The sequence below is a fragment of the Oncorhynchus keta genome, unplaced genomic scaffold, assembly GCF_023373465.1.
Source record: "Oncorhynchus keta strain PuntledgeMale-10-30-2019 unplaced genomic scaffold, Oket_V2 Un_scaffold_1014_pilon_pilon, whole genome shotgun sequence".
In the NCBI taxonomy this organism is placed as follows: domain Eukaryota; kingdom Metazoa; phylum Chordata; class Actinopteri; order Salmoniformes; family Salmonidae; genus Oncorhynchus; species Oncorhynchus keta.
The window spans coordinates 37,661-57,016 of record NW_026290754.1 but is presented as its reverse complement, the minus strand read 5'-3'; the positions used below and the strand labels follow the sequence as shown (position 1 = coordinate 57,016).

The following is a 19,356-nucleotide window of genomic DNA, read 5'->3' as shown; positions in this document are numbered from 1 at the left end:
TCCCGTTTCTTTGGTCTCACCTGAACCTATGTGTCTGTCCTCAGGTGAGTTACCTGGAGAAGAAGGTGACCGAGCTGGAGAATGACAGTCTGGCTAATGGAGACCTCAAGTGTAAACTCAAACAGGGCAACACACAGCTAGTACACAGGTGAGATATACTGTATACACACCAGACCTGGATTCAAATACTATAGTCTGTCAAATATCTCAATTTAAAGTAAGTATTCAGATATATTTTCAATATTGTAATGTAATTGGAAATACACTTGGAAAGTATTTGATAGAATTTTCAAATACTTATTTCAAATACTATTTTCAAATACCTGGGTTAAATGCATAGGAATGTATTTAAGTTGGTGTATTTTAGTATTTGAAATACAATTTTGCAGACTATTTAGTTTTTTTACAATAAGTATTCAAATACTCAAATAGAAGTACTTGTTTTGGGCTGTGTCTTTGAAAATGCAGTACTCAAATACACAGAAGTACTTTAAATATCAGATAACATGAGTGTAAACTTCAGAATAGAAAGACAGAACGGGATTCAATCAAAGACACGTCGTCGTTGACAAGTGACACTTGACATTTAAAGCTCATTTAGATTTGAGCTTGACAGCTGCAGTGTTTACCGTAAAATCCCATCTCTGCTAACGTCAAGGAAAATGTCCTTTTTAAAACGGTGCGTGGTTGATAGTGTTGACGACTTGTCTCTGATTGAATCGCGGCCGCACTGTTTTTTTAAAGACTTGTAATTGATATGGATTCCACTTGTGTAATGACGATGTTGTGCGTCTCTCTGTCTCCCAGGGTTCATGAGCTGGAGGAGCAGCTGAAGGACCAGGAGAGCAGAGCAGATCAGACCCTGGAGGAAGAGACACATAGACACAGAGAGACCTACTGCAAGATGGAGAGAGACAAGAACACGGACATAGAGCTGCTCAGTAACAGGTACACACACTCTGAGTTTTTCTGGTACAACGGAACCAATGAAATAGTCCCAAAAGTCCAAGGGATATGAAGCGCACCTTAGGAACACACAGTAACGCGCAGGAACACCACCTTAGTAACGCACAGGAACACCTTAGTAACGCACAGGAACACCTTAGTAACGCACAGGAACACCACCTTAGTAATGCACAGGAACACCACCTCAGTAACGCACAGGAACACCACCTTAGTAACACACAGGAACACCACCTTAGTAACACACAGGAACACCACCTTAGTAACGCACAGGAACACCACCTTAGTAACGCACAGGAACACCACCTTAGTAACGCACAGGAACACCACCTTAGTAACACACAGGAACACCACCTTAGTAACGTGCAGGAACACCACCTTAGTAACGCACAGGAACACCACCTTAGTAACGCACAGGAACACCACCTTAGTAACGCACAGGAACACCAACACCTTAGTACCACCTTAGTAACACCACCTTACAGGAACACCACCTTAGTAACGCACAGGAACACCACCTTAGTAACGCGCAGGAACACCACCTTAGTAACGCACAGGAACACCACCTTAGTAACGCACAGGAACACCACCTTAGTAACGCACAGGAACACCACCTTAGTAACGCACAGGAACACCACCTTAGTAACGCACAGGAACACCACCTTAGTAACGCACAGGAACACCACCTTAGTAACGCACAGGAACACCACCTTAGTAACGCACAGGAACACCACCTTAGTAATGCACAGGAACACCACCTTAGTAACGCACAGGAACACCACCTTAGTAACGCACAGGAACACCACCTTAGTAACGCACAGGAACACCACCTTAGTAACGCACAGGAACACCACCTTAGTAACGCACAGGAACACCACCTTAGTAACGCACAGGAACACCACCTTAGTAACACACAGGAACACCACCTTAGTAACGCACAGGAACACCACCTTAGTAACGCACAGGAACACCACCTTAGTAACGCACAGGAACACCACCTTAGTAACGCACAGGAACACCACCTTAGTAACGCACAGGAACACCACCTTAGTAACGCACAGGAACACCACCTTAGTAACGCACAGGAACACCACCTTAGTAACGCACAGGAACACCACCTTAGTAACGCACAGGAACACCACCTTAGTAACGCACAGGAACACCACCTTAGTAACGCGCAGGAACACCAGGAACACTTAGTTTAGTAACGCACAGGAACACCACCTTTTAGTAACGCACAGGAACACAGTAACACAGGAACACCTTAGTAACGCACAGGAACACCTTAGTAACAGGAACACCTTACCTTAGTAGTAACGCAGAACACCACCTTAGTAACGCACAGGAACACCTTAGTAACGCACAGGAACACCTTAGTAACGCACAGGAACACCTTTAGTAACACATAGGAACACCTTTAGTAACGCACAGGAACACCACCTTAGTAACGCACAGGAACACCTTTAATAACGCACAGGAACACCTTTAGTAACAGCACAGGAACACCTTAGTAACGCACAGGAACACCTTTAATAACGCACAGGAACACCTTTAGTAACGCACAGGAACACCTTAGTAACGCACACCTTTAATAAATGCACCTTAGTAACGCACAGGAACACCTTTAGTAACGCACAGGAACACCTTTAGTAATGCACAGGAACACCTTAGTAACGCACAGGAACACCTTAGTAACGCACAGGAACACCTTAGTAACACACAGGAACACCTTAGTAACGCACAGGAACACCTTAGTAACGCACAGGAACACCTTAGTAACGCACAGGAACACCTTAGTAACGCACAGGAACACCTTAGTAACGCACAGGAACACCTTAGTAACGCACAGGAACACCTTAGTAACGCACAGGAACACCTTAGTAACGCACAGGAACACCTTAGTAACGCACAGGAACACCTTTAGTAACGCACAGGAACACCTTAGTAACGCACAGGAACACCTTTAGTAACAGACAGGAACACCTTTAGTAACAGACAGGAACACCTTTAGTAACGCACAGGAACACCTTTAGTAACGCACAGGAACACCTTTAGTAACGCACAGGAACACCTTAGTAACACACAGGAACACCTTAGTAACACACAGGAACACCTTAGTAACGCACAGGAACACCTTAGTAATGCACAGGAACACCTTAGTAACGCACAGGAACACCTTAGTAACGCACAGGAACACCTTTAGTAACACACAGGAACACCTTTAGTAACGCACAGGAACACCTTAGTAACGCACAGGAACACCTTAGTAACGCACAGGAACACCTTAGTAACGCGCAGGAACACCTTAGTAACGCGCAGGAACACCTTAGTAACGCACAGGAACACCTTAGTAACAAACAGCTGTAAATTGGTAATAGAAATGGTAGATATCTGGGTAACTGTTTTCTCTATAGAGTTCAGCAGCTGGAGGAGGAGAATGGGGAGATGAAACTGAATGTGTGTAAACTGAAGTCTCAGACTGAGAAACTAGACCAGGTGGGTGGTCATAAAGTCTGCCTGTCTATCTGTCTGCCTGTCTATCTGTCTGCCTGTCTGCCTGTCTGCCTGTCTGCCTGTCTATCTGCCTGTCTGTCAATGGATAACTCTCCCCCATCTCCCTCTCTTCCCCATATCCCTCTCTCCCCCATCTCCCTCTCTCCCCCATCTCCCTCTCTTCCCCATATCCCTCTCTCTCCCCCATCTCTCTCTCCCCCATCTCTCTCTCCCCATCATCTCTCTCCCCCATCTCCCCCCCCATCTCTCTCTCCCCCATCTCTCTGCCCCATCTCTCTCTTCCCCCATCTCCCTCTCCCCCATCTCTCTCTCCCCCATCCCCTCCCCATCTCTCTCTCTTCCCCCATCTCTCTCTCTCTCTCCCCATCTCTCTCTCTCCCCCATCTCTCTCTCTCCCCCCCATCTCCTCTCTCCCCCCATCTCCCTCTCTCCCCATCTCCCTCCTCTCATCTCTCTCCCCCATCTCCTCCCTCCCCCATCTCCCCATCTCTCCTCTCCCCATCTCCCCTCTCTCTCCCCCCCCCATCTCCATCTCTCTCTCTCCCCATCTCCCTCTCTCTCTCTCCCCATCTCCCTCTCTCTCCCCCATCTCTCTCCCTCTCTCCCCCCCATCTCTCTCTCCCTCTCCCCATCTCCTCTCTCTCCCCCCATCTCCCTCTCTCTCCCCCATCTCTCTCTCTCCCCCATCTCCCCATCTCCCCCATCTCTCTCCCCCCCCTCTCTCCCCCATCTCTCTCCCCCATCTCTCTCTCTCTCCCCTCTCCCCCCCCATCTCCCCATCTCTCCCTCCCCCCATCTCCCCCTCCCTCCATCCCCCTCTCCCTCCTCCCCCTTCCCTCTCTCCCTCCTCCCTCTCCCTCTCCCCTCCCCAGGAGAAGCAGCGTATGACAGACCGGTTGGAGGACACCAGTCTGAGGCTGAAGGATGAGATGGACCTCTACAGGAAGATGATGGACAAGCTGTGGCAGAACAGACATGAATTCCAGAAGGAGAGAGAGGCCATGCAAGAGGTACGGACACACACACACACACACACACACACACACACACACACACACACACACACACATATATTTTCCTCCATTCGTTCCTATTGCACTCAACTGCTTTAGTGACCAAATTCACCACGTTCTATATTTTAACTTCTAACCACCTAGGAAACTACATTGATGTGACAGACAAACTCTCCCTCCCTCTGTCCCTCCCTCCGTCCCTCCCTCCTCCCTCCCTCCTGAATCTCTACCCCCATCTCTCCCTCCCTCCATCTCTCCCTCCCTCCGTCTCTCCCTCCCTACCCCTCCCTCTCTACCCCTCCCTCTCTACCCCTCCCTCTCTACCCCTCCATCTCTCCCTCCCTCCATCTCTCCCTCCCTCCATCTCTCCCCTTCCCTCCCTCTCTCCCTTCATCTCTCCCCTTCCCTCCCTCTGTCCCTCCCTCTCTATCTCTCCCCCCCTCTCCATCCCCACCCCCCCTCCCTCCCTCCATCTTTGTAGTTGATAGAGGACCTGCGTCGGGAGTTGGAGCACCTGCAGCTGTTTAAGCTGGGTTCAGAGGCGGGGCAGGGGGCGGGGCTATCAGAATACAACGCCAAGACACGGGAAATAGAGATGGAGCATGAGGTCAAGAGACTCAAACAGGTGAGGCTCATAGACACACACACACACACACACACATAGACACACACACATAGACACACACACATAGACACACACACACACATTCACACACATTCACACACACACACACACACACAGACACACACACACACACACACACCACACACATACACACACACACGCTGAACGTGTACACACACACACACACATGACACACACACACACACGCTGAACGTGTACACACACACACGCTGAACGTGTACACACACACACACGCTGAACGTGTACACACACACACACACACACCCAGCTGAACGTGTACACACACACACACGCTGAACGTGTACACACACGCTGACGTGTACACACACTGGACGTGTACACACACACGCTGGACGTGTACACACACACACATGCTGGACGTGTACACACACACATGCTGGACGTGTACACACACACACACATGCTGAACGTGTACACACACACACACACACACAGAGACATACACAAAACCCAGACGAATTGAGGCTGTTCTGAGGGCAAAAGGAGGTGAAACTCAATATTAGGAAGGTGTTCAATATTAGAAACATTTTCTCAGTTTATATTCTAACTCCTCTTTCTCCTTCCTCCCTCCCTTCCTCTCTCCACCCCTTCCCCTTCCCCTCTCCCTCTCTCTCTCCACCCCTTCCCCCCTCTCCCTCTCTCTCCACCCTACAGGAGAACTTTAAGCTGCGGGACCAGAACGATGACCTGAACAGTCAGATCCTCAGTCTGAGTCTGTATGAAGCTAAGAACCTGTTTGCCTGCCACACCAAGGCCCAGTCACTGGCTGCTGAGATAGACAACGCTTCTAGGGACGAGGTGAGAGGGTCTGACTGTGGGGTAGAGTGGAGTTGGGTAGAGTGGAGTGGGGTTAGAGTGGGGTAGGGTAGAGTAGGGTGGAGTGGGGTAGAGTGGAGTGGGGTAGGGTAGAGTAGGGTAGGGGGGTAGAGTGGAGTGGGGTAGGGTGGAGTGGGGTAGAGTGGAATGGGGTAGAGTGTAGTGGGGTAGAGTGGGGTGGGGTAGGTAGAGTGGGGTAGGGTAGAGGGAGTGGGGTAGGGGGTGGGAGTGGGTAGGGTAGAGTGGAGTGGGGTAGGTAGAGTGGGGTAGGGTAGAGTGGGGTAGGGTAGAGTGGTAGGGTAGGGGTAGAGAGTGGGGTAGAGTGGGTGGGGTAGAGTAGAATGGGGTAGAGTAGGAGTGGGGTAGAGTGGAGTGGGGTAGAGTGGAATGGGGTAGAGTAGAATGGGGTAGGGTAGAGTGGGGTAGGGTGAGATGGGGTAGAAATCAGCAGGAGAGGGGGGGTTGAGCTACAGGCTCATGTTAGTCACTTTGTGTCAAATGTCATTTTATTTGTTTAAAAAAATCTCTATCTTTTGATTGACATTCTCTCATGCTCTCTCTCCCCCTGACCTCCCTCCCTCCCTCCCTCCCTGTCCTCCTCCCTTTCCCCTCCTGTCCTCCCTCCTCCCTCCCTCCTCCCTCCTGTCCTCCTGCCCTCCCTCCCTCCCTGTGTCCTCCCTCCCTCCCTCCCTCCCTCTCATTCTCCCTCCTCCCTTCCCTCCCATTCTCCCCATTCTCCCCCCTCCCTCCCTCCCTCCTCCCTCTCATTCTCCCCGTTCCTCCCTCCCCTCCCTCCTGGGGTCCTCCCCTCCCTGGGGTCCCCCTCCCTCCCTCCCTCTCCTGGAGTCCCTCCTCCCTCCCTCCCCTCCCTCCTCTCCGTTCCTCCCCTCCCCCTGGGTCCCTCCCTCTAGAGTGGAGTGGGGTTCCCTCCCTCTCCCTCCTGTCCTCCCTCTCCTCCCTCCCTCCTTCCCCCTTCCTCCCTCTCCTCTCCCTCCCTCTCCCTCCCTCTCCCTCTCCCCTCCTCCCTCTCCCTCTCTCCCTCTCCCCCCCATTCCCTCCCTCTTCCTCCTGTCCTCCTCTCCCCGGGGTAGAGTGGGGTCCCTCCTCCTTAGTCTCCCTCTCCTCCTCCCCTCTCCCCGTTCCCTCCCTCTCCCTCTCCCTCCCTCCCTCCCTGGGGTAGGGTCCCTCCTCCCTCTCCCACCTGTCGGGGTCCTCCCTCATCTCCTCTAGTTGGTGGATGCTCTGAAGGAGCAGGAGTGTGTTAACCTCCGTCTGAGACAGTATATGGATAAAATCATCCTGGCCATTCTGGACCACAACCCCTCTATCCTGGAGATCAAGAGTAACAGTTAAACACACACACACACACACACACACACACACACACACACACACTTCCATGCCTGGGGATGGGACAGAACTTAAAACAACAGACACTGAAAACAACTGACAGCTGTCTGTGGTTTACAGCTGAAACTCGCCGTCTACTCTATCTGTCAATCAACTGTTAGATGTCCCGCCTCCTTTATCTATCCCACCAATGATGAACTGTTATTACGTTGCCAAGAAGAGAAACTGTGGTACTGAATGACATCTATCCGGAGACGAGCAGTATTATGATGGTGTTCACTTTATGATGATGATAATTATTCTAAGTTAGGTTGACACACACTCTCCCTCTGGGTTCACGACCTCCAGGATGACTGTCCACTAGCCTACAATGATGTCATCATTTATTACTGATTTAACATTTGCAAACCGGAGCGCGCCACTTTTGATTGGCTAACTGAGCTGTTCGATCACGTTCAAAAGTGGGTAAAGGTCGTAGGTGAGCCGGACGAGGAAGTGTAACAGATGGCGTGGGTAGGTTAAGACGAGGGATTTTAAGAGTCCTTCGGGTTAAGGTCTGATAGCTTGGTAGAGATGGGAGTCGTTGGTCATATTATGGACCTTTTGGATGTTTGATGCCGGGATACTTGATCAACCGTGAGGTGTGACTCACCCCTCCCCCCTCCCTCCCTCCCTCCCTCCTCCCTCCCTCCCTCCCTCCTGTCCTGTGTCAATGGTCACCTCCATCCCTCCCTGTGACTACACCCTCCCTCCCCTCCCTGTGTCAATGGTCACCTCCCTCAACCGTTTGTGACACACCCCTCCCTCCCTCTGTCCTGTGTCAATGGTCACCTCCATCAACCGTGAGGTGTGACTCTCCCTCCCTCCCTCCCTCCCTCCCTCCCTCCCTCCCTCCCTCCCTCCCTCCTGTGTCAATGGTCACCTCCCTCAACTGTGAGGTGACACACATTCTCCCCTCCCTCCCTCCCTGTCCTGTGTCAATGGTCACCTCCATCAACCGTGAGGTCCTCCCCTCCCTCCCCCCTCCTGTGTCAATGGTCACCTCCATCAACCGTGAGGTGTGACTCACCCCTCCCTCCCTCCCTCCCTCCCTCCCTCCCTCCCTGTCCTGTGTCAATGGTCACCTCCATCAACTGTGAGGTGTGACACCCCCTCCCTCCCTGTCCTGTGTCAATCACCTCCATCTCCCCCCTCCTCCCTCCCTCCCTCCCCTCCCTCCCTCCCTCCCTCCCTCCCTCCCTCCCTCCCTCCCTCCCTCCCTCCCTCCCTCTCCTGTGTCAATGGTCACCTCCCAACCGTGAGGTGTGACTCACCCCTCCCTCCCCCTCCCTTCCCTCCCTCCCTCCCTCCCTCCCGTCCCTCCCTCCCTCCCTCCCTGTCCTGTGTCAATCCACCTCCATCAACCGTGAGGTGTGACTCCCCCTCCCTCCCTCCCTGTCCTGTGTCAATGGTCACCTCCATCAACCGTGAGGTGTGACTCACCCCTCCCTCTCCCTGTCCTGTGTCAATGGTCAAATCCATCAACCGTGAGGTGTGACTCACCCCTCCCTCCCTCCCTGTCCTGTGTCAATGGTCACCTCCATCAACCGTGAGGTGTGACACACCCTCCCTCCCTCCCTCCCACCCACCCTGTCCTGTGTCAATGGTCACCTCCATCAACCGTGAGGTGTGACAGACCCCTCCCAACAGACTGTCCTGTGTCAATGGTCACCTCCATCAACCGTGAGGTGTGACACACCCCTCCCTCCTGTGTCAATGGTCCTCTATCTGTCAATCAATGGTCCTCCCTCCCCCTCCTGTCCTCCAATGGTCCCTCCATCAACCGTGAGGTGTGACCACCCCCCTCCCTCCCTGTCCTGTGTCAATGGTCACCTCCATCAACCGTGAGGTGAGACTCACCCTCCCTCCCTGTTCCTGTGTCAATGGTCACCTCCATTCAACCGTGAGGTGAGACACACCCCTCCCTCCCTCCCTGTCCTGTGTCAATGGTCACCTCCATCAACCGATGACTGTCCACCCTGTGTCAATGGTCACCCTCCATCAACCGTGAGGTGCCTCCCTCCCTCCCTATGATGTGATCAATGGTCACCTCCATCTGAGGTGTGACACACCCCTCCCTCCCTCTGTCCTGTGTCAATGGTCACCTCCATCAACCGTGAGGTGAGACTCACCCCTCCCTCCACTCCCTCCTGTGTCAATCACCCATAACTGATGTGACTCACATCCTGTGCAACCTCCATCAACCGGAGGTGAGACCACTTCCCCTCCCTCCCTCCCTCCCTGTCCTGTGTCAATGGCTCACCTCCATCAACCGTGAGGTGTGATAAAGGTCCCTCCCTCCCTCCCTCCTCCTCCCTCCCTCCCTCCCTCCCTCCTCCCTCCCTCCCTGTCCTGTGTCAATGGTCACCTCCATCAACCGTGAGGTGTGACTCACCCCTCCCTCCCTCCTCCCTGTCCTGTGTCAATGGTCACCTAGCATCAACCGTGAGGTGTGACACACCCCTCCCTGGTCCTCCCTGGACCCCTTTCCTGTTTGTCAATGGTCACCTCCATCAACCGTGAGGTGTGACACCTCCCTGTCCTGTGTCAATGGTCCCATCCCTCCCCCTCCCTCCCCCTGTGTCAATGGTCACTCCCGTGAGGTCACCCCTCCCTCCCTCCCTCCCTCCCTCCCTCCCTCCCCTCCCTCCCTGTCCTGTGTCACCTCCATCAGACCGTGAGGTGTGACTCCCTCCCTCCCTCCCTCCCTGTCCTGTGTCAATGGTCACCTCCATCAACCGTGAGGTGTGACTCACCCTCCCTCCCTCCCTGTCCTGTGTCAATGGTCACTCCCGTGAGGTGTGACCCCCTCCCTCCCTCCCTGTCCTGTGTCAATGGTCACCTCCATCCCGTGAGGTGTGACCCTCCTCCCTCCCTCCTGTGTCAATCCCTCCCTCCCCCCTCCCTCCCTCCCTGTCCTGTGTCAATGGTCACCTCCATCAACCGTGAGGTGTGACTCACCCCCCTCAATGGTCCTCCCCGTCCCTCCCCTCCCTCCCTGTCCTGTGTCAATGGTCACCTCCATCAACCGTCCACCCCTCCCTCCCCCCTCCCTGTCCTGTGTCAATGGTCACCTCCATCAACCGTGAGGTGTGACTCACCCCTCCCTCCCTCCCTGTCCTGTGTGTCAATGGTCACCTCCATCAACCGTGAGGTGTGACTCACCCCTCCCTCCCTCCCTGTCCTGTGTCAATGGTCACCTCCATCAACCGTGAGGTGTGACTCACCCCTCCCTCCCTCCCTGTCCTGTGTCAATGGTGAGGTGTGACTCACCCCTCCCTCCCCCCTGTCCTGTGTCAATGGTCACCTCCATGTGACTCACCCCCCTCCCTCCCTCCCTGTCCTGTGTCAATGGTCACCTCCATCAACCGTGAGGTGTGACTCACCCCCCTCCCTCCCTCCTGTCCTGTGTCAATCCTGGGTCACCTCCATCAACCGTGAGGTGTGACTCACCCCCCTCCCTCCCCCTGTCCTGTGGTCTGTGTCAATGGTCACCTCCATCCCGTGTCCTGTGTCAATGGTCACCTCCATCAACCGGTGAGACTCACCCCTCCCTCCCTCCCTCCCTCCCTCCCTCCCTCCCTCCCCTCCTGTGTCAATAGTCACCTCCATCAACCGTCCCTCCCTCCCTCCCTCCCTCCCTCCCCCTCCCTGTCCTGTGTCAATAGTCACCTCCATCAACCGTGAGGTGAGACTCACCCCCTCCCTCCCTCCCTCCCTCCTGTCCTGTGTCAATGGTCACCTCCATCAACCGTGAGGTGAGACTCACCCCTCCCTCCCTCCCTGTCCTGTGTCAATGGTCACCTCCATCAACCGTGAGGTGTGACTCACCCCTCCCTCCCTCCCTGTCCTGTGTCAATGGTCACCTCCATCAACCGTGAGGTGTGACTCACCCCTCCCTCCCTGTCCTGTGTCAATGGTCACCTCCATCAACCGTGAGGTGTGACTCACCCCTCCCTCCCTCCCTCCCTGTCCTGTGTCAATAGTCACCTCCTCTTCTTTGTCTTCTCTTTCATCTACACTGACAGGACAGGTGAAAGATGCCCCACTCAGATACTTCCTTTCACCTGTCTGGTCTTCTCTGATCAGTTCAAATCAAGGAAAGGAAAGGAAAGGAAGGAGATGAGGCCACATCAGACCACTGAGACTCACCCCTCCTGTCCTCCTCCCTCCCTCCCTCTCCCTCCTGTCCTCCTCCCTCCCCCTCCTGTCCTCCTCCCTCTCTCCCTCCCTCTCCCTCCTGTCCTCCTCCCTCTCCCTCATGTCAATCAAGGAAAGGAAAGGAAAGTAAGGAGATGAGGCCACTATCAGACCACTGAGACTCACCCCAAGTTTAGTCTCCACGCTGATTCCTCTGGTCTCCCTCATGGGGACGTGGAAGATCATACCTTCTGATTCTATGATCCAGTTCCTCTCTGGGCGTGAAGATCATACCTTCTGATTCTATGATCCAGTTCCTCTCTGGGCGTGAAGATCATACCTTCTGATTCTATGATCCAGTTCCTCTCTGGGCGTGAAGATCATACCTTCTGATTCTATGATCCAGTTCCTCTCTGGGCGTGAAGATCATACCTTCTGATTCTATGATCCAGTTCCTCTCTGGGCGTGAAGATCATACCTTCTGATTCTATGATCCAGTTCCTCTCTGGGCGTGAAGATTATACCTTCTGATTCTATGATCCAGTTCCTCTCTGGGTGTGAAGATCATACCTTCTGATTCTATGATCCAGTCCCTCTCTGGGCGTGAAGATTATACCTTCTGATTCTATGATCCAGTCCCTCTCTGGGCGTGAAGATTATACCTTCTGATTCTATGATCCAGTTCCTCTCTGGGCGTGAAGATCATACCTTCTGATTCTATGATCCAGTCCCTCTCTGGGCGTGAAGATCATACCTTCTGATTCTATGATCCAGTCCCTCTCTGGGCGTGAAGATTATACCTTCTGATTCTATGATCCAGTTCCTCTCTGGGCGTGAAGATCATACCTTCTGATTCTATGATCCAGTCCCTCTCTGGGCGTGAAGATCATACCTTCTGATTCTATGATCCAGTTCCTCTCTGGATGTGAAGATCATACCTTCTGATTCTATGATCCAGTTCCTCTCTGGGCGTGAAGGTTATAACTTGTTATGAAGTGTCATGACCTGTCATAAGCATTTAAGACAGGCGTCGTACTGGTGTCATAGCGTTGTTTATAGGCTTAACGATGCATAGTGAACAAAGTGTTAATAATAATGACACCCTATTCCTTGTATAGTGCACTACTTTGGACCAGGGCCCAATTGTACCTTTGGACCAGGGCCCAATGATACCCTATTCCCTGTATAGTGCACTACTTTGGACCAGGGCCCAATGATACCCTATTCCCTGTATAGTGCACTACTTTGGACCAGGGCCCAATGATAACCTATTCCCTGTATAGTGCACTACATTAGACCAGGGCCCAATGATAACCTATTCCTTGTATAGTGCACTACTTTGGACCAGGGCCCAATGATACCCTATTCCCTGTATAGTGCACTACTTTGGACCAGGGCCCAATGATACCCTATTCCCTGTATAGTGCACTACTTTGGACCAGGGCCCAATGATACCCTATTCCCTGTATAGCGCACTACTTTGGACCAGGGCCCAATGATACCCTGTTCCCTATATAGTGCACTACTTTGGACCAGGGCCCAATGATACCCTATTCCCTGTATAGTGCACTACTTTGGACCAGGGCCCAATGATACCCTGTTCCCTATTACAGTGCACTACATTGGACCAGCGCCCATAGGTATTAGGGTGCCATTGGGGATGCATAGACAGTGTAGGTAATACTAGGAGTATAACCAGCTTGTTGTGCTATGTAGTAGTGTATAACCACCGTGCACTGAGTTATGTGTCGCTGTAGAAGATGAGTGTAGTAGTGTATAACCACCGTGCACTGAGTTCACTGGGTCCTGTTCAATAGGGATACATTGTCTTGAAACTGAGTCAAACGGTACAAGTACCTACCTGAACATGTCCAATAAGAACAAATGTTTTTTTTGTTTTCCGTTGCGAAACGTTTTTGCTACGCTGTGCCCTAATAGTGAACACGACCCCACCCAGGACTTTGAGAAAGGCCAACGAGAGGTATCAAGGTGGTAGTTATTTAGGGGAGAAACCTAACGTTCCACGGAAGTCAAAATGTTCACTCAGTCATGCCAAGATGAAAACGTTACCTAAGTGGAAGTTAGGATTTGCCTCCTAAGAGAATAAGTCACATGAGTTGTTAGGACAATGTCTATAAAGGTTAAATGTTTATTTTTCATACAGATCTATAAAATAATAAACGTTGGGGACTAAGACTTAAGGAGATCGGATTTGATCAGACTGGACGGTCTTTTGATCAGACTGGAATGAGGGGAGATAAGGAGATGTCAGGGCATTGGAATGAGGGTAAGGAGATGTCAGGGCATTGGAATGAGGGTAAGGAGATGTCAGGGCATTGGAATGAGGGTAAGGGGTAGATGTCAGGGCATTGGAATGAGGGTAAGGAGATGTCAGGGCATTGGAATGAGGGTAAGGAGATGTCAGGGCATTGGAATGAGGGTAAGGAGATGTCAGGGCATTGGAATGAGGGTAAGGAGATGTCAGGGCATTGGAATGAGGGGGCATTGGAATGAGGGTAGATGTCAGGGCATTGGAATGAGGGTAAGGAGATGTCAGGGCATTGGAATGAGGGTAAGGAGATGTCAGGGCATTGGAATGAGGGTAATGGAGATGTCAGGGCATTGGAATGAGGGTAAGGAGATGAGGGCATGTGAGGGTAAGGAGATGTCAGGGCATTGGAATGAGGGTAAGGAGATGTCAGGGCATTGGAATGAGGGTGGAATGGGGTAGATGTCAGGGCATTGGAATGAGGGTAAGGAGATGTCAGGGCATTGGAATGAGGGTAAGGAGATGTCAGGGCATTGGAATGAGGGTAAGGAGATGTCAGGGCATTGGAATGAGGGTAAGGAGATGTCAGGGCATTGGAATGAGGGTAAGGAGATGTCAGGGCATTGGAATGAGGGTAAGGAGATGTCAGGGCATTGGAATGAGGGTAAGGAGATGTCAGGGCACTGGAATGAGGGTAAGGAGATGTCAGGGCACTTGGGGTGAGATCTGTCCATTTATGGAGAACAACATGGTAGTCACTATAATCAATGAATCGCCACGACGATAATCCCTGGATCTAGGGTGTGTGTGGGGGGGGCTCATATATAGAGTGTATAGGTTCTGTTATACCTATAGATTGAGAGAGCTCTTTTCTGTGTATGTCATGATTGTACTGTGCCACCCATACACACACACACACACACACACCACAGTAGCTTGTTGAATCCACTGTACTGTAGATGGATAGATAGCCACGACTTCAGGTCATTCATTTCACCTCGTTCATAACTGTGTCTCTAAAGAAGAGTCTGTGGAGACAGTGTGATGTCACACTAACACTAGTTTTGCTTTGTTGCACAAATTATACTAATGAGCTGTTTTCTCATGGGGTTCTCATGGTTTCTCATCGGTTTCTCATGGTTGTTTCTCATGGGTTTTTCATGGGTTTCTCATGGGTTTTTCATGGGTTATCATGGGTTTTCATGGGTTTATCTTGGGTTTCTCATGTTTTTTCATGTTTTTTCATGGTTTCTCGTGTTTTTTCATGGTTTCTCATGTTTTTTCATGGTTTCTCATGTTTTTTCATGGTTTCTCATGTTTTTTCATGGGTTCTCATGTTTTTTCATGGTTTCTCATGGGTTTTCATGGTTTCTTCATGTTTTTTCATGGGTTCTCGTGTTTTTTCATGGGTTCTCATGGGTTTCTTATGGTTTCTTCATGTTTTTTCATGGTTTCTCATGTCTTATTCAGTTTCTTGTTTTTCTTTGTGCCTTTTGTAAATGAGCAATGAGGTGTCACCATTAGATTGAGGTTATTTTTCTCGTCATGTTTTTCTAGTTTGTCCGTTGGTCATCGTGAGTGAGCTTTTTATATCAGTTTGCTTTTCCAACACGTCGTCGTAGCATTGTTCACACGTTGTAAAGTTTCTACAGGATCTAGTTACAGTTTGTATTGATGTGCCACTGACTCATCCAACCTAAACACTAGTATTTTATACAATAAAAAAAAAAGGAGTTCTATCCTAGAGATGATATTCTGTGTGACCTGGAAATGTATAGCACATGTTAATGACGTTGTCGTAGCGACTGTGTTTACTAAACAACATCTATAGGCCGAGTCTGGAACTAGAGAATTAGAATCATTCTAATTCTGTGTGACTGAAAACAGCCAAGGCTTGAAAAAAATCCCATGGTTGAATAGTGTGAATCTCTGGCCCTGATTTGAGTACTTTAACAATGCATCCTACCATCATCTTCTCCTTGAGGTCATATAATCACTGATTAGGAAGGGATTGGATTAAGTGAATGCATGTTTGCCATCATGTTTACACCTATCTTAACGTTGTCAGATCAGTGATGGCTTCGAGGGATTGAGGATGCACCTGTGAGGTATTTGAACAGGCTTTAGATCAGATCAGTGATGACTTCGAGGGATTGGGGATGCATCTGTGAGGTATTTGAACAGGCTTTAGATCAGATCAGTGATGACTTCGAGGGATTGAGGATGCATCTGTGAGGTATTTGAACAGGCTTTAGATAGAGATATCGTGATGTGTTCACCTCACGCTAAAGATCGCCGATGTAGTTCTGCTCATGTACTGTAGGTCTGACACTGACTTATAGGATGTTGTACAAACTTGAAAATGTAAATAAAATGAATTAGCTTTGGCATGACCAAGGACCGAGTGGCTCTCGTGTGTTTTTTAATGACACTTTACAATGTCTTATTTAAGTGAAATGTAGGCCTGTTTTTATGAATGTTACATGTTATGAGTTGGAAATGGTTTATGTAACAAGTCATGTACATTTTTGGTGCACTTTGTCTCATTTCTAAATCAGCAGAGAATTATTTCCTATAAAACTCACAGGCTGTGTTTACATACTATTACATTTTTATATCAATGTTTTATTTTTTTAACCTTTATTTAGACTAGGCAAGTCAGTTAAGAACAAATTCTTGTTTTCAATGACGGCCTAGGAACAGTGGGTTTAACTGCCTTGTTCAGGGGCAGAACGACAGATTTGTACCTTGTCAGGGGTTTGAACTTGCAACCTTCCAGTTACTAGTCCAACGCTCTAACCACTAGGCTACCCTGTCGCCCCTCTAACCACTAGGCTACCCTGTCGCCACTCTAACCACTAGGCTACCCTGTCGCCCCTCTAACCACTAGGCTACCCTGTCGCCCCTCTAACCACTAGGCTACCCTGTCGCCCCTCTAACCACTAGGCTACCCTGTCGCCCCTCTAACCACTAGGCTACCCTGTCGCCCCTCTAACCACTAGGCTACCCTGTCGCCCTCTAACCACTAGGCTACCCTGTCGCCCCTCTAACCACTAGGCTTCCCTGTCACCCCTCTAACCACTAGGCTTCCCTGTCGCCCCTCTAACCACTAGGCTACCCTGTCGCCCCTCTAACCACTAGGCTACCCTGTCGCCCCTCTAACCACTAGGCTACCCTGTCGCCCCTCTAACCACTAGGCTACCCTGTCGCCCCTCTAACCACTAGGCTACCCTGTCGCCCCTCTAACCACTAGGCTACCCTGTCGCCCCTCTAACCACTAGGCTACCCTGTCGCCCCTCTAACCACTAGGCTACCCTGATTCAGACAGGGGGCCGGAACATACTAATCATGTGGACTACAAACTGACCTCAAGCCCAAGCTGACCTCAAACAGGTATAATACATGACTAAAACATAATCATTTCAAATCTTGCTTATGTTTGTATTGGATCACACATCTCTCTCCTATGCCTGGTAATACTTTGGAACAGATTTCCTCATTTAAAGTCACTTGGAGCTGATTTGCTGGTGTTTTTGCAGTCTTTTATGTCCAACAATATTAAATTGGGGGAATGTAGGCCTACCCTGCCAACCCTGCACACCCTACACACCGTAAATAAACTGTCAGTCAATTGTCTTACTGAGAAACGCATGTCTGTTGGCCCCCCTGCTGGATATCAGAGTCATTTACATGTCTGTTGCCCCCTGCTGGATATCAGAGTCATTTACATGTCTGTTGGCCCCCTGCTGGATATCAGAGTCATTTACATGGCTGTTGGCGCCCCCTGCTGGATATCAGAGTTATTTACATGGCTGTTGGCCCCCTGCTGGATATTAGAGTCATTTACATGGCTGTTGTAATGCCATCCACAACCGCGTCGCGTCGCTGTCGGCATCATTCCAGCAGAATGATAATGATCGCGTCGGCAGCCAGCAGTAAATCACAACATTGAATGGTGATGAGGGTAACTAGCTGACTGTAAGTCATAACTGTAACGACAAGTTAATATCTTATCCTAGATTTGAATCATATAGCTACGATCATCACACTACTTTCCTCTGCACTTAATTGATTTTCACAGGTTGACATGCATTGATATGCATTATTGTATAAACTATATCTAGAATTTGTCAAGTGATTTTAGCGGCCAACTTAACAAGCTAACATGACTTGCTAACGAACCAAACCATGTGCCTGTGTGACTCACTGTCCAGCTATATTGTTTCAGACAACTTCAGGCCACTATTCAGTAGGCAAGCATCACCTACTTGATTAGCAATCATTGGCATACACCTGTGTGTGTGTTTTCCAAGACCATGCCCATGGTGCTCTTCAGAACTTGGACACGCAACCCAATCTTCATCTACAAGGATGATGAAGATGATGGTAACCTGGAGATGGAGGAAAAGAAGAGAGAGGAGGGTGGTTATCCAACCTCCCCATGTTTTATTGTAGGGAGGGAAGGGATCATTATCCAACCTCCCCATGTTTTATTGTTGGGAGGGAAGGGATCATTATCCAACCTCCCCATGTTTTATTGTAGGAGGGAAGGATCATTATCCAACCTCCCCATGTTTTATTGTTGGGAGGGGATCATTATCCAACCTCCCCATGTTTTATTGTAGGGGGAGGGTTCATTATCCAACCTCCCCATGTTTTATTGTAGGGAGGGTTCATTATCCAACCTCCTCCATGTTTGATTGTAGGGAGGGTTCATTATCCAACCTCCCCCATGTTTTATTGTAGGGAGGGTTCATTATCCAACCTCCCCATGTTTGATTGTAGGGAGGGTTCATTATCCAACCTCCCCCATGTTTGATTGTAGGGAGGGTTCATTATCCAACCTCCTCCATGTTTTATTGTAGGGAGGGTTCATTATCCAACCTCCCCATGTTTTATTGTAGGGAGGGTTCATTATCCAACCTCCTCCATGTTTTATTGTAGGGAGGGAAGGGATCATTATCCAACCTCCCCATGTTTTATTGTTGGGAGGGTTCATTATCCAACCTCCCATGTTTTATTGTAGGGAGGATTATCCAACCTCCCCATGAAGGGTTCATTATCCAACCTCCCCATGTTTTATTGTAGGGAGGGAAGGGATCATTATCCAACCTCCCCATGTTTTATTGTAGGGAGGGAAGGGATCATTATCCAACCTCCCCATGTTTTATTGTAGGGAGGGTTCATTATCCAACCTCCCCATGTTTTATTGTAGGGAGGGAAGGGATCATTATCCAACCTCCCCATGTTTTATTGTAGGGAGGGAAGGGTTCATTATCCAACCTCCCCATGTTTTATTGTAGGGAGGGAAGGGATCATTATCCAACCTCCCCATGTTTTATTGTAGGGAGGGAAGGGATCATTATCCAACCTCCCCATGTTTTATTGTTGGGATTGTCCCCAGGGAGGGAAGGGATCATTATCCAACCTCCCCATGTTTTATTGTAGGGAGGGTTCATTATCCAACCTCCCCATGTTTTATTGTTGGGAGGGGATCATTATCCAACCTCCCCCATGTTTTATTGTAAGGGATCATTATCCAACCTCCCCATGTTTTATTGTAGGGAGGAAGGGATCATTATCCA

At 50.2% G+C, this 19,356-nt stretch overlaps 1 protein-coding gene and 2 long non-coding RNA genes across 18 annotated transcripts in view; 2 read left to right on the top strand and 1 right to left on the bottom strand.

The window, feature by feature from the left end:
* The window catches only part of LOC118382995 (rab11 family-interacting protein 4A-like), a 97,055-nt gene extending 89,115 nt beyond the window's left edge, over positions 1 to 7,940 (top strand). Inside the window, 7 exon segments of the mRNA XM_052513362.1 lie at positions 45 to 148; positions 808 to 948; positions 3,378 to 3,459; positions 4,350 to 4,487; positions 4,972 to 5,115; positions 5,812 to 5,955; positions 7,204 to 7,940. Coding sequence (XP_052369322.1) covers positions 45 to 148; positions 808 to 948; positions 3,378 to 3,459; positions 4,350 to 4,487; positions 4,972 to 5,115; positions 5,812 to 5,955; positions 7,204 to 7,326 — 876 coding nt within the window. The 3' untranslated portion in view covers positions 7,327 to 7,940.
* Positions 7,941 to 11,745: 3,805 nt separating this feature from the next.
* Positions 11,746 to 13,691, bottom strand: LOC127927256 (uncharacterized). Of its 16 annotated transcripts, XR_008126705.1 has the most exons (5): positions 12,818 to 13,691; positions 12,303 to 12,605; positions 12,211 to 12,256; positions 12,073 to 12,164; positions 11,746 to 12,026 (listed from the first exon to the last, which is right to left on the bottom strand). It is a non-coding gene; the product is annotated as an uncharacterized LOC127927256 (long non-coding RNA). The 16 variants fall into 16 exon arrangements; XR_008126703.1 differs by having other exon boundaries at positions 12,211 to 12,605; XR_008126706.1 differs by having other exon boundaries at positions 11,746 to 11,980; positions 12,119 to 12,164; positions 12,211 to 12,605.
* A 544-nt stretch (positions 13,692 to 14,235) lies between these two features.
* LOC127927255 (uncharacterized) lies at positions 14,236 to 16,171 on the top strand. Its single transcript, XR_008126692.1, has 2 exons — positions 14,236 to 15,834; positions 15,899 to 16,171. It is a non-coding gene; the product is annotated as an uncharacterized LOC127927255 (long non-coding RNA).
* Positions 16,172 to 19,356: the final 3,185 nt, after the last annotated feature.